General features: G+C 35.1%; 1 protein-coding gene across 4 annotated transcripts in view; it reads left to right on the top strand.

The window, feature by feature from the left end:
- Window positions 1–12,837, top strand: part of AGO3 (Argonaute 3) — a 47,403-nt gene extending 34,566 nt beyond the window's left edge. For all 4 annotated transcript variants that reach the window (XM_019062235.2, XM_019062236.2, XM_019062237.2 and 1 more), the window contains exons 13-18: window positions 1,045–1,164; window positions 2,652–2,852; window positions 4,121–4,309; window positions 5,821–5,925; window positions 7,208–7,354; window positions 8,849–12,837. In XM_019062235.2, coding sequence (XP_018917780.1) covers window positions 1,045–1,164; window positions 2,652–2,852; window positions 4,121–4,309; window positions 5,821–5,925; window positions 7,208–7,354; window positions 8,849–8,935 — 849 coding nt within the window. In that variant the 3' untranslated portion in view covers window positions 8,936–12,837. The remainder of the gene's footprint in view (window positions 1–1,044; window positions 1,165–2,651; window positions 2,853–4,120; window positions 4,310–5,820; window positions 5,926–7,207; window positions 7,355–8,848) is intronic.
- The last annotated feature ends 143 nt before the right edge of the window (window positions 12,838–12,980 follow it).

Below are 12,980 nucleotides of genomic sequence, written 5' to 3'. Positions count from 1 at the left end.
ATTCTTGTAGACTAGCGGAAAATAATAGGATCAGTCCAAACAGCAATCTATGTTCAATATTAACCAAGATATGACACTTTGAAAAATTCTGTTTATGACGTCATCCACCGCAGCAATGACATCCTTGTTTTCCTCCACCTTGCCCTCATTCAAGTTTCACATTAAGTAACCGGTGCAAAATGGGTGTCTCGCTGATTGATGAAAGCAAGGTGGAAGAAACCAAGGGTGTCGCTCCCTCAGTGAATGACATTATAGACATAATTTTTCAAAGCGCGATATCTTGGTTAATAACCAACACAGAAAGTTGCTGTTTTGGCGGATCCTATTGTTTCCAGCTAATCCACAAGAATCAACACAAGACATCAAAGCAAAATGCTATGACCAAATCAGACTCAACCAAATCAAACTTCTGCTCCTTTTATGACTATTCCATGACTTCAGCATGTCCACAGTTACTTGACAATTGTCAAAAAATTATCAGCTCATTGTCTGTGCAGGTATCCCTGCAAACATAGTACAAATTTTTGTCTTATACAAGATCATGCAGGCTCCAAAAAAGCCTCAACAGTCAGCTTGTTAAATATTTCTCTGCCGAGATCTTCAACTCGGTATTTATGCTGTAGTTAGTAATATGATAATGTGATCAGATTTGAGGAGCTCGGAGGACAAGGCAAATGAGTGCAGTTTTTGAAAAAATTGAGATATTAATAATTTCTAGTAAAACTAGTCTTAATGCATATTCTGTGAAAAATTCGTTCCCAAATTCAACATAATGAAGTCAGTTTAAACTTCCTTTTCGCCATAAAAATCCGTGTAATTTCGATACCTCAAACGTGTATTTCTTGAAACACTTCATTTGTGCGCCTCATCCTTGGAACCCCTTATTCGGTGTTCTCCACCATTTTTGGAGACTTTGTGCTTTTTTATGCACTGCTTTACTAGGTCTCGATTTAAGTAAGGGGTAATCGCAAGGTACAGCAGTTAACTTGTATATAAGTTATATCATTTAAGCTTTTAATCATTTTATTATTTTTGCTTGTGTAGGTTTTTCTGGGAAAAACGCTTTCAAAGCCTGACAAAGCCCGCTCAATTGTACAAAAAATTGCCTTACAAATGAACTGTAAAATGGGAGGCTCCCTCTGGGCTGTACACATTCCTGTGCCGGTAAGAACCATTCTTTGAACGATATCCAGATGCTATTGTTTGTCAAGCAAGGTTGCAGTTTTGTTTGTCCAAGTTGTAGGCCTTTTAAGTACCTTTCAGGTTGATTTCGATTCCAGATTTCAGAAAATATTGAAATTTCATCCTCTTTATGTAATCTCTACTTACAATTCATTATTTTGAGAATTGAGTTTTACAAGTCACACAAAATGTTTAGCTCCTCAAAATGGACGTATTTATGCTAAAAGGAACTAAGTGCAAGTTGAATGATGGGATGTGCTTGTGGTGAACTGGATAAGAAACAATGTATAAGTGAAAATAGTTCATTTTGAGAAAATGGTAAAGCGGGATTTTGCATTAAATGAGAAGGAACTGAGCGCAAACTCACGAGCTGTGGGCATGTGAAAAGAGTTGTCGACAGGGCTCATGAGTTCAAGCACGGCGGCAGCGGCGGTTGATGTCACGGGCGCTTTATATTTCCCATTCATTCTTATGGCCCCCAACTAACGAGCTCACCCCATATTTCCGCTTGCGAATAAGTCCGTTTTGCATAAATACGTCCAGATATGCACAATCATGCTTTGGTACTTGTACTACCAAAATCATTAATTATTTTTCTTCTATGCACCACAAAAACTAAATTCAGCTGTCTAAAAAAATTAAACTCAAATGCAGGGCTGCAGCAACTTTCTGACCCAAAACAGGGTTTTAACCTTCATTTGTGAAGTTAGATTTTGGAATGAAGTATGGCTTGCATTCAAGGAAATATGTTAATTACGAACTTTCCATTTATTAAGATGAACTTAGCTCTCAACGTCTTCACATCAGAACACTCGCCTGTTACCTCCTTTTCTTCTGTGCGTCAAGATTTCATTCAAGTTCCGTCATGCTAGAGTCTACGCCAAGCAAGTTTTTTTACTTTTGGAGTGTGACAGAAAATATGTCTTCTTGATTCTTGTATTGATTTTGAAAAAACATCTAATCTTTTGTTGTACTCTAAAAGAACATAAACTTATTTGACCTGGACTCTATAACATCGTAGTCATTTCTGCTGATTTTAGATTCTTGATTCAGGGGAAGCGATTTATGTGATAGGTAGAAGCAAGTTATAAGGAAATCTTTGCTGCTACACCATTTCATTAACAGAAAAAATAATTTAATGTTTCTTCATAGCTTCATACTGAAACATTTTAACCTTATTTGGTAGAAATCATGAGAATGCTGTGGTGAAGAAATAGTTTTTGTACTCCTACCTCTGAGAATTTTTCATTCTGATATTACTAGTACAGTGTGATTCCATTATAGGCAAAATGTGCAGGATGATGCAATTGCTCCTACGAAACAACTTTTGGGATCCCTGTTAATTTTAAGAGAATCGCCCTCAAAAGAGGCAAGAAGCCATGGGGCTAAAGGAGTGGTATGGGACTCTAAGATCACCCTGTATAAAGTTACCATTTTCAATTGTTCATCATTCCTTGATTTTTTTACAGCCATCTGTCAAATTGATGGTCTGCGGAATGGACACGTATCATGAAGGTGCCCAAAAATCAAACAGTGTCTCAGCGTTTGTAGCCAGCATGAACGAAAGTTTCACGCGATGGTATTCCAAAGTGGCTCTTCAAAACAAGGGACAAGAAATAATAGATGAGTTAAAGCTCATGTTTTCTAGCTGTCTGAAACAGTTCCATCGTGTAAGTGTTATTTCTACTGTTGTTGTTGTTGTCTATCATGAAGTTTAATAATGATTTATAACAGTGCGGCGAATGAATCTTCACAATCAAGTAATTTCATTTGCATGAGAGAAAATTAATGCTGAGTGTAAGCCAGAGAGAGAATACAGGCGAGTTCCTGTTACTGCAAAATCGCCAAGATAACAGAGCTGAAGGGAGAGGTATCAATAAGGGCCATTTTGTGGCTCAATCTAGCTAAATTTTCTTGATGGTCTAAATTTTACACAATGCATCATCTTTTGATCATTTTCGGCTTCTCAGGTTATAAATATGAGAAGTTCGATGGTTTGAAGTCGAATGCCGAAAATCCGCATTTTTTGCCGCTATCGGCCCTCAGACTCATGTTCAGGCCAGTATCAGACCTCAGAAGAGAGGGAAAATGACCAAGTAATGATGTGTTCTGCTATATATAGACATTCAATGAGAAAAAAATGGTAGAATTGAGGAAATTCAGCCACAGTGGGCTCAAAAATGGTCTTTATTGATACTCTTCCTCTGTAGAAAATGAAGGAACCGGTAGGAAATGTGGAACCTAAATGGAAGGAAAGGAGAGAAATGGCAACTGTGTGGAAGCAGCAACCGTAGAGAGGAGGAAAGAAGTATTTGTGATGAATGAAGGACAAGGAGGAGGAGAATGCCTCTGTTGCCAACAACGGTCGCCGTGTGAGTAGTGAGGGGAGTAGCAAATGCTGCTGCTGTGATGTGACAGGGAGTAGAAACACCACCTGTCCTGTGTTGTCTATATGATTTTATATCGCAGAGTAATATTTTTATGCATGTGTGAAATCTTGTTCTCATTTTTGTAGAGGACTTCTTTATAAAGTATATAGTGGTTCAAAGGCTCAAAAAGTCTCTAGCAAGTTTTTTCGTTTTCAAAGCAAAGAAAGGTTTTTTTGACGTCCGAACTGTCACCAATATATTTACTTATAAACATTTTTTCGAATAGGTTTGATTCCCAAATAAAATCGTAAAAATGTCAAGAGGGTAAGAAATATCGTTTTAAGTTTCTCAGGAAAAATGAATTAAAATGTTATCGTGACTGTCCTCATTTTGCTAGGATGTTTCACATTTTCAGAGAGGAAGAACAAAGACAACTGTTCTTGAAAGACGGAAAAATCTTACCCTCCACATCTGCAACTAAATTTCATTAGCCTATTTGTCCGTCTCAAATTTTCGTTCTCTGAATGTTTTTTCATCAAATTTTTTACTACCGATTGTTCTGCCTCCAGGTTAACGGAAAGTTCCCGGATCGAATCATAATTTACCGAGATGGTGTCGGTGATGGTGCAATGAAACTGATCAGAGATTATGAAATTGCTCAAATCGAATCGGTGTTTAGAGTAATTGCGCCTGATTACAATCCCAAATTCACCTTCATAGTAGTTCAAAAGAGGATAAACACCCGCATTTTTCTTCGCGTAAGTATTATTTTATGCGCGCATATATAAAGTCATAATTAAATGGTTTGCCGAGAGTCTTGTTCTTATAAATTGATCTCAATCTAATTAATATTATAATAAATCTGTATAATTAGTTTTGAGATAAATTGTAAGCTTTGACGAAACTTAGAATAATCTTCGAAAATGGTGATTGGCATTTTTTTCCCTCTGGGGCCTAGTTTTTTGGAAAGTTGCGCTTGAATGAACCAACGTATCTTCGAAGAGGTCTGCTACTTGTAGTGATGACACCAAGTTTCGAGCCGTACATGTTGAGACGTACTCTGCGTCGCAAGTTCTCTCTGCAATGAGACAACCTCTCCATAGCTTTATTTGTCCATTCAATTGCGATTTTTTTGAAAACTAAGCCACATAGAAAAAAAATGCCAATGACTACTTATTCTCCAAGATTCAGTTCTGGCCACTATAGTGGTACCTTGAAAATAGCTCCTTTTTTGGGCCAAAAAACCAAGTAATTGACCTGAAAGAACAATACCCCTTAAAATTCCTTGTTGACTTGAGATTTTTATATTTTTGTGGCTGTGGACGAGTTGATTATCTAGATCATGGGGAAGAGTGTTTTTTATGAATGGTGTGTAACCATTGCCAAAATTCTTAAAAAGAGATCACTACCCTATAAATTTGGAGGAGGGGGGTGTATCACCCACTGGAAGCATTTTTGGAAACAATTTAATAAGGGGAAAAAGTCTTATTTTTACCCTAAAAACATACTGTTGCTGTATGGCTGTTCAACCCTGGGACCTATTACATATTTTAAAAGGTCTGCCATCTTCTAAATTTAGTCAAATTATTGTAGTCTGCTATCACAGGAGTCATGAAACATTTTCTCAAATCTTAATAGCAGACTCAGGATTGCATTCATGGTTGTTCCTTAAACGTGTCTTCCTAGGAAAGTCCAATGTTGTTTTATTGTGAATAAGGGTGTCTAAAGAGACCTTTAACATATCATCATAAAAGGGACATTTTTTCCAATCCTGGAGTGGAATTCAAGAAAATATATTGGAAACAGATCCTTACAGTGGATTAAAATTATTTTCCACTACAAAACTTATACAATTAGAAGAAAAACATGGGGGATTTTGCAAATATTCAGGTGGGACCTACCTTAAAGTTTGTCTAAATTAAGAAATTTCTCCCTCGGTATTTTGTAGTGATAAGGCATTTTAATTCCTTGTTAGGATCTATTTCCAGATTCATACTCTTGAATTCTATACTATTTGAATTCCACCCCAAATTTGGAAGAATTGTCTTCTTCATGTTACTATGTTAAGGGTCTTCTCTAAGCTCCCTTATTCTTAATAAAACCTTCATGGAGCCTTCTCTGAGTGGAGGAAATGAGCTGTTTATGGAAAGACCACGACTTCTTTAGCAGACTTCGTTAGTGTGAATATATCAAATCGTGGAGGTAATTTTTTGATAAATCAGATTTTCTGTCGGTAATGTTTCCTACTTTCCTTTTTTAAAATTTACAGCGGGGTCGTCAGTTAGAGAATCCACCCCCAGGCACAATTCTCGACCACTCTGTGACAAGGAAACATTACAAAGACTTCTTCCTCGTGCCGCAACTAGTGAGACAGGTAAGTCTTGAGTGTTTTATAGTTTACTGTCTTCACTTGTAGGGCTCCATAATTATTTTAGCTCTGGAAACATTTGTCAATGATAAACAGTGAAGAAAAAGGTGTCAGTCTGGTGTCCCTGCATCCTCATTTTAGGAAACAAAATTCTCAGAGGCATGCATAATTGATCAACGATTTTTTTAATTTTTACCTGTTTGCTAAAAGAAAGTTTTTAATGTGCCCACAATTTTCATTTTATGAGCATTTGTCTATTCACACCTAATTTTCATAGAACCAATTTATATTTGAATGAACTATAATATCACTCCACTGACCAAGTTAAATTGCTCAGCTCAATTCAGAAATTACCTACTTAAGTGTGGCTTTCAGCAGATAAAAGCTGTGACACTGTGGCTTCTTCAAAATACCCTTGCTTATTAATATAGAGCTGTGCTACTATGGATTTTTTAATTTGTTTGCGATGAAAGAAATCTACTGGGAATATGATAACGATTACACTTAGAAAAAAAAACTAAATAAGATAAAATTTATCAGCTTTATTTTTTGGCTTTTTGTGGCTTTCGTGACCAAAAACGAAGTTTAAGTGTATGGACTCTTGACAAAAATTTCTCAAGACTAAGGAAGCTCATAATGTTCCTTCAATATTTGTTTTTCTTCTAATATTTTTAATGTTGACTCATTGTCTTTTTTTCTGAACTACCACAGCACGAGAGAGGATCAGAGTAAGAATATAATAATAACCTCACAAAATTCCTGCCAGAGCACATCTATCTGCCCATAAATTTGAATTTTTTTATCATTATTATTTATTTGATATACTGCATAGGTTCTAAACTCACCTTTGAGTGAACTAATGATGACAAATAACATTTTCCCCCTCAGTACAGTACAGATGAATTAGGTTGCCTTTTTTATTTCTTTTTTCTTCTATCATACCATCCTGTAGGAATTTTCTAATGACCCCAAAAACTAGGTAAAACGTGGAAACTTTCAAAACCTACTTGGAAAGGTATTGTTTCCTAGTAAAGTATTCTCTATCACCTTACTGTGATGAGGTGACCTAAAATATTTCTCATCAGTGGGTCCTCCTTCCATTTTGCAAAGTTCGAGCATGTTGAAATATTACTTGATTTTTTGTGGATCCCTGGTGAATTACGAAGGAATGTTTGCATCCTTGAGCATTGCTTTCTAACCTTCTTCTCTAGAAATTACTCATGTTTTTTATTAATCTCTTGTATCTTTCACATTTTTGACGGACTTTGTTCATTTTTGTTGTTACCAGGGAACTGTTTCGCCCACCCATTACGTCATCTTGTACGATTCCGAAAACAGTTTATTGAAACCCGATATGGCTCAAAAAATAACATATAAACTGTGCCACTTATACTACAATTGGCCGGGAACAATCCGCGTCCCCGCTCCATGCCAGGTTTGTAAAGTTTGAGTTCACTCATCAATTGACCTAACTCAGCAGATGAAGTGCTTATTTTACCAGTTGAGTTGCTGTACAACACACTCAGTTTTAAAGAGCCAGATATCAATTAATCACCAGACAGGTGCAAATTTAAGCATTGTGAAACATGTTTTCTCATCCAAGTTTCACGTTGAACTCAATTTGTGCAACGAATATTGTTGAAAATAGCTCATAAGAAAAATATCAACGTTTTTCAATGCATAAGTGTAACCTTCACACTTAAAATTAACAATTTTCTACTTGATCTAAATCTTGCCGTTACCGTGAAAGTCTCCGCGGTATGAAAATACAGCAATTTCAACCTCAAGGCTTCAGCTGAGCTGTTGTACAATGTTTATACACTTTGAACAACACAAAGTGGGAGAGGAACACTGCTCGATTTTGGAACCTACCGAAACACTTATAGAGCTTGATTTGATTCACACAGATTCAGACATCTCTTGTGAGCGGAAAATTCAAATTTGTTGTAACTAGTGCTTTATGAAAATTTTCATATCTTGGTAGTTCTCTTTTGAAAAAAGTAAAACATGAGAGAAAATTAATCAGTGTAACAAGCGGTTAGGCTGTTTGAGTCATATCGCTCTATTTATAACAATTACAACAATGTTGCACATTTAATGTCTTGTATTTCTACAAGTTTTGGTGAAGAATTTTAAAAAATAGGAAAATCCCTCATGAGAATTGACAATGGGCCTCTTGCAAACTTTTACCAGAGCTAAAATAAGAGTTGTTACTCATAGAAAATGTCTCAAAAATCGCGATGAGGGCATGGGCAAAGTCTGAAATGCACTCCTTACTTCACAATTTGTATTTTTTTGAACTACCCGCTTCAAGAACGATACTACAGTACAGGTGAACATCTCGTCAAAGGAGTCATTTCATCCAACCCCTGCTCACAAGATCACTACGCGATACTTAACATAGCCAACGCCAGTTCGCCAAAACAGATGTGATGGGACGATGATTCTAACCGCCTGATAACAATCAGTGTGCTTACATTCACATTTTTCCTGCGTTGATAGATATCCACCTTGATTAACCTTGTGCTCTCCTCCTCTTGCGGGCGGAAGCGTCGGCCATGTTGAGCAGGGATTGAATGGAATGACTCCTCAAATGAAATGTTCGCCTGTACAGTAGTATCCTTTTTGAAGCAGGAAGCTTTAAAAAAACGCAAATTTCTTATGCAGATTGTGAAGTTAGGAGTGCATTTCAGAGTTTGCCGATTCGCTCATTGTTATTTTTGAGACATTATCTATGGGGAACGACACTTATCTTTGCTCTAGAAGAAGTTTGCAACAGGCTCATTCAATTAATACTTCTCCTAAATACTGCGAAGATTAGTATCTCCTTGTGAAACTGTACAATGGTGGTTACCTCCTATGTTAAAATTTAATTTTTAAATAACATCTCGGAAATAGGTTCTAATTTTCTGTTGTCTCTATGTTTCAGTATGCCCATAAACTGGCGTACCTGATCGGGCAAAGTGTTAAACGGCCCCATGCAGAAGTTCTAGATGACAAGCTATTTTACCTGTAGAGGAATGGGAAACAGAACAAACGTGTTCTATTTGTAAATAGGTTTACTAAATCAATGATCTCTGTATAGTGTTTCTTGTTATTTTCTGTCAGATTTTAATGAGAACTTTTCTTCTCAAGTTCTTTTTATATACCTCAATTTATTATGATGGACTCAAATCAATCCTTAAAAAGAGGAAAATTGCTGAAAAACTCGACAAACAGCATGGAATTTTATACCTCGTTTATTTTTATTTCCCCCTCAATGTTTAAACTTCTATTTTGTTCAAAATTGTATCCGTTATTGTCATGTGAATGTTTTAATGTTATCATGAAGTGACTGATCTAAATGAAGCCCTTAATCCTTCATAATTTTTTAATAAGACTCCCCTCTAAAATTTGAGATGACGCGGCTTTAAATTTTGCCAGATTGTCATAATTGACTGAACCTCTGACAGAAACAGTTTCATATATGTAGATCCTGAAATTTGTCAGTTTATAATTTCAATGTTAAAATTGTATCGATGAGCATATTTTTTTAATGAATTTAATCAGTTCTCCTAGAATTTAAGAATCATTAATTTTCAAATTGAATTTTTATCGAATGTTTTAATTTGAATCTCATTACATTTCCTAATCAAAACGATTAAAGTTTCCAAGTTCAATCATACCTAAATTTTCAAATTCCATCTTCATCAAATTTCTTACTTCATATCAAATTGAATTTTCAAATTTATATTTTTTTAAATTTAAGTCGAAAATCTATAAAATTTTCACGTTTCATTTGTAATTGGCTCAGCATTTTCAATGTTCATTGCTGTAATTGATTGTGAAAATCAAAAACTTCATAAATATCTCTCTGATTAATTTCCTTTTTGTCCTGTTTTTATTTTGGCTTTACTCTCTAGACTATTTTTTAATGTCATTACTGCTACTAAGATTCTCCATCAGCTTCAGACTTCTATCTCTTATTGATCCGAATTTGTTTTTTTAGACAGCTCAATTCCCTTTTCCGCTGCTCTTTTAAATTTTTTTAAAATATATTTCGTATCTTACTTGCTTAATTAAATTCGCATCACAAAGCTAGCAGGTGTTAACTTAATTAATTTGCTTAGTGATTAAAACATAAAGAAGTCAGATTTCTTTTCTTCATCGAGTAGATAAGTTTTTCCTCTAACTCTGGTGAACCGTAGAAGATAAATTGCAATTTGGCATCATGTTTAATTTCATGGTTTTTTTTTGGGGGGGGGGGGGGGAATTTTTTAGTTTCAAGTTAAGATCGCAATCACTTTTTGCTTCCAATCATTAATTCCCTTTGCATGCCTCCAAGTTTTTCTTTTAACTCTTATTACTGGGGGATGCTCCGCTGGGTTCTTATGAAGGAATGTTACCAGTCGTTCATGCACATTGCCATCTATAAGGAGCCTTTTGTGAGGATACATGCAAGAAGAGAGAAATTTCAGGGGTGTTAAATCTTAAAATATTTTGTGCTGTTTTATTTCAGTTAGTTATAAAATTGTTAACTTCAATAAATACTTTTTTATTTAAACAACAAAGCAACAAAAATATAATCACATGAACACTTTTTATTTTTACACATTTTTCTTTAAGCATAAGCTATCTATCAAAATTTTTGGAATGGAACTATTTTTAATAACGAAGAAAACTTTGGTGTGTAGATGTGTGAGTGTATGCGTTGTATTTTTTACTTTCAATACTTCACAATTTTGGATCAATAGGAGTAGAGGGTGACACAATTTTTTTGATGAGAAACATTGACCAAGGAGATTATCCTTTTACACTGTAAATTGCCTTAAATAAACCAGGAAAATATTGAATGTTAGTTAATTTTGAGCCTGGAAATCATTTCATTTTGTCCAGTGTTATCAACAATATTACATTTAGTAAATGTTGAAAAAACTAAGGTCAACTTTGAAATTTTTCCAGCCTAACCAGTTTGCTCAAGATTTTGCTTATAGAAAAATTGATCGATTTTCACTTGACTTGATTGAGATCATCAAGTTTAAGTCTATTTTTCTCATCGTGCATTTTTGTGTATACTTAATCTTGAAGTCTCAATAGTTTTTGTCTTTTTGATAATCCAATGGTTCATTTTGTTGTGTACATCAATGGGAAAACTTCCAAACCACTTTCTCTGTGTGCGACAGTGCAGGACTCTTACTGTACTTTATTTTTTATTTGGAAAACTAATCAATGAAAATTCTTATAAACTGCTGAGATTTTTCTTCCCTGTGCGAAGAAATTCTGTGAAAACTTCAAGGAATGACGCTGAGTTGTTCCTCTTTAAAAAAAAGTAAAATAGGAGCCAAGATGTTTTGAAACACCGCAAATGAGATACATGTATTGTTTGGGAGTTCTACCGTCGAAATTTAATATTTTGCTGTACAGTTATTCTAGTTTTAGGCTTTGACAATATTCTCACAAATTAGAGACAGTCCTCATCATTTTCTAAGTTATATCAAGGGTTATAATATTTTAATAAATGGCTAAATGCAAAAAGTATGTATCTCAATTGGAACTTTTAGAAATCTCCAACTATGTTTTCGAGGGAAACCAACAGAAATGTTCCCTTGCAATTTTGTGTTATTTTTCCCAAACAAAGAGAGAAGAATATTTCGTTTTTAAACAAACACAAACTGGACTGCATTTTGCAATATGGAACTATAAATTCTAACCCGGTTTGACAACAACGTATGTGCCATTAGTTTCCGTATACACATAAGTGTTTTCCCAGAAGAGCCAGAATTTGTAGTTCCATATCGCAAAATGCAGTCCAACTAATCAATGAACGAATCAATTGAGACTGTTGCTTGGTTTCCCTTCAAAACCAAAACATCAGCGGAGATTTTCATTGCAATCTGAGGTACGCATTATTCACACTAGCTGTCAATGTAGGTTTCTCGATCAACTGAATACTTGGTCCTTTTAACGATCCATGAATATTCACTGATAATGGAACACTCAACAGGGTAAATACGAAATTAAGAACTCTCAATATATGTTTCCTTATCGTAATTTTACTCAGAATACGATGGAAGCATTACAACTCTTCAAATTTAACTTATCAGTAAGAAAATAATATTTTTCGTGTAGGCTAATTTACACTTCCTACTACTACTACGTCTAGCATGCTGCTCTTAACGGGCTTCCTTATGCTCTGCGACACCTAATCGCCATTGACAGCAATCCTGCCAAAGCTCCTCCTGCAAATCACATCTCCTCATTTCTTGCCTTATTTGATCAAGAGAGGATTTGGCAGGTCGTCCTCTACATTTTCTGTCAGAAGGTCCCAATCCAGAAGCTTCTTAGGCAGCCAATTATCCGGCATCCTTTGCACATACTCATGACAGACAAGTTGTTTCGAATTTACACTTCCTGCTCACAGAAAAACTGTAGTCAAATCGACCACTATTGTGATAATTTTGGTATATTTTACGATGGAAGAATTTTCTTGTACACCAACTTTTTTCCCCTAAGAAATCAAAGATACCAAATATCAAAATAGGAAGGAAATATGTGTGAGAGTCAGCCCTAGTAATTTGTCCTAAGTAGGTATAGGTTGATTTCTATGCCTTATTTGGTCTGTGTTAACAATGGATTTTTTTTGCAAGCAAGGAGTCTGAATGCTTGGTTTGTAATGTAATCTATGAGCATTTTTTTCTCACTCATGAGTTAATTTAATTATGTTCTGCGTGAAATTTGAATGAGGCAAATATTTTCTTTAGTGCTGAATCTTTTTCCCTGTCTAGTGATCCAATTAATTTTTAAAAAACGAGTTTTTACTTACTCTCCAATTTTTGAAAGATATGGACTTGCGGTTTTTACTCCTACTGAAAACATTTTTTCCAAGTAAAAACTGTTAATCTGATAAGGTCTCTATTTTTGCGAGTGTTAGTTTTTTTTTTTTTTAAGAAATATTTTATTTTTTGTTTTCTTACTTATTATTATTCATTATCGATGATTTTCTCAGCGTAGAGAAAGTCTTGTGATGATAGAAAAGTTCAGTATCAAGTTCAGTCTTCTCAGCATTTCTATCTTTGGGGGTC

Source organism: Bemisia tabaci, chromosome 4 (genome assembly GCF_918797505.1).
Source record: "Bemisia tabaci chromosome 4, PGI_BMITA_v3".
Taxonomy (NCBI): domain Eukaryota; kingdom Metazoa; phylum Arthropoda; class Insecta; order Hemiptera; family Aleyrodidae; genus Bemisia; species Bemisia tabaci.
Note: the sequence above shows the minus strand (reverse complement) of the source record. Positions and strands in the feature narration are given on the sequence as shown.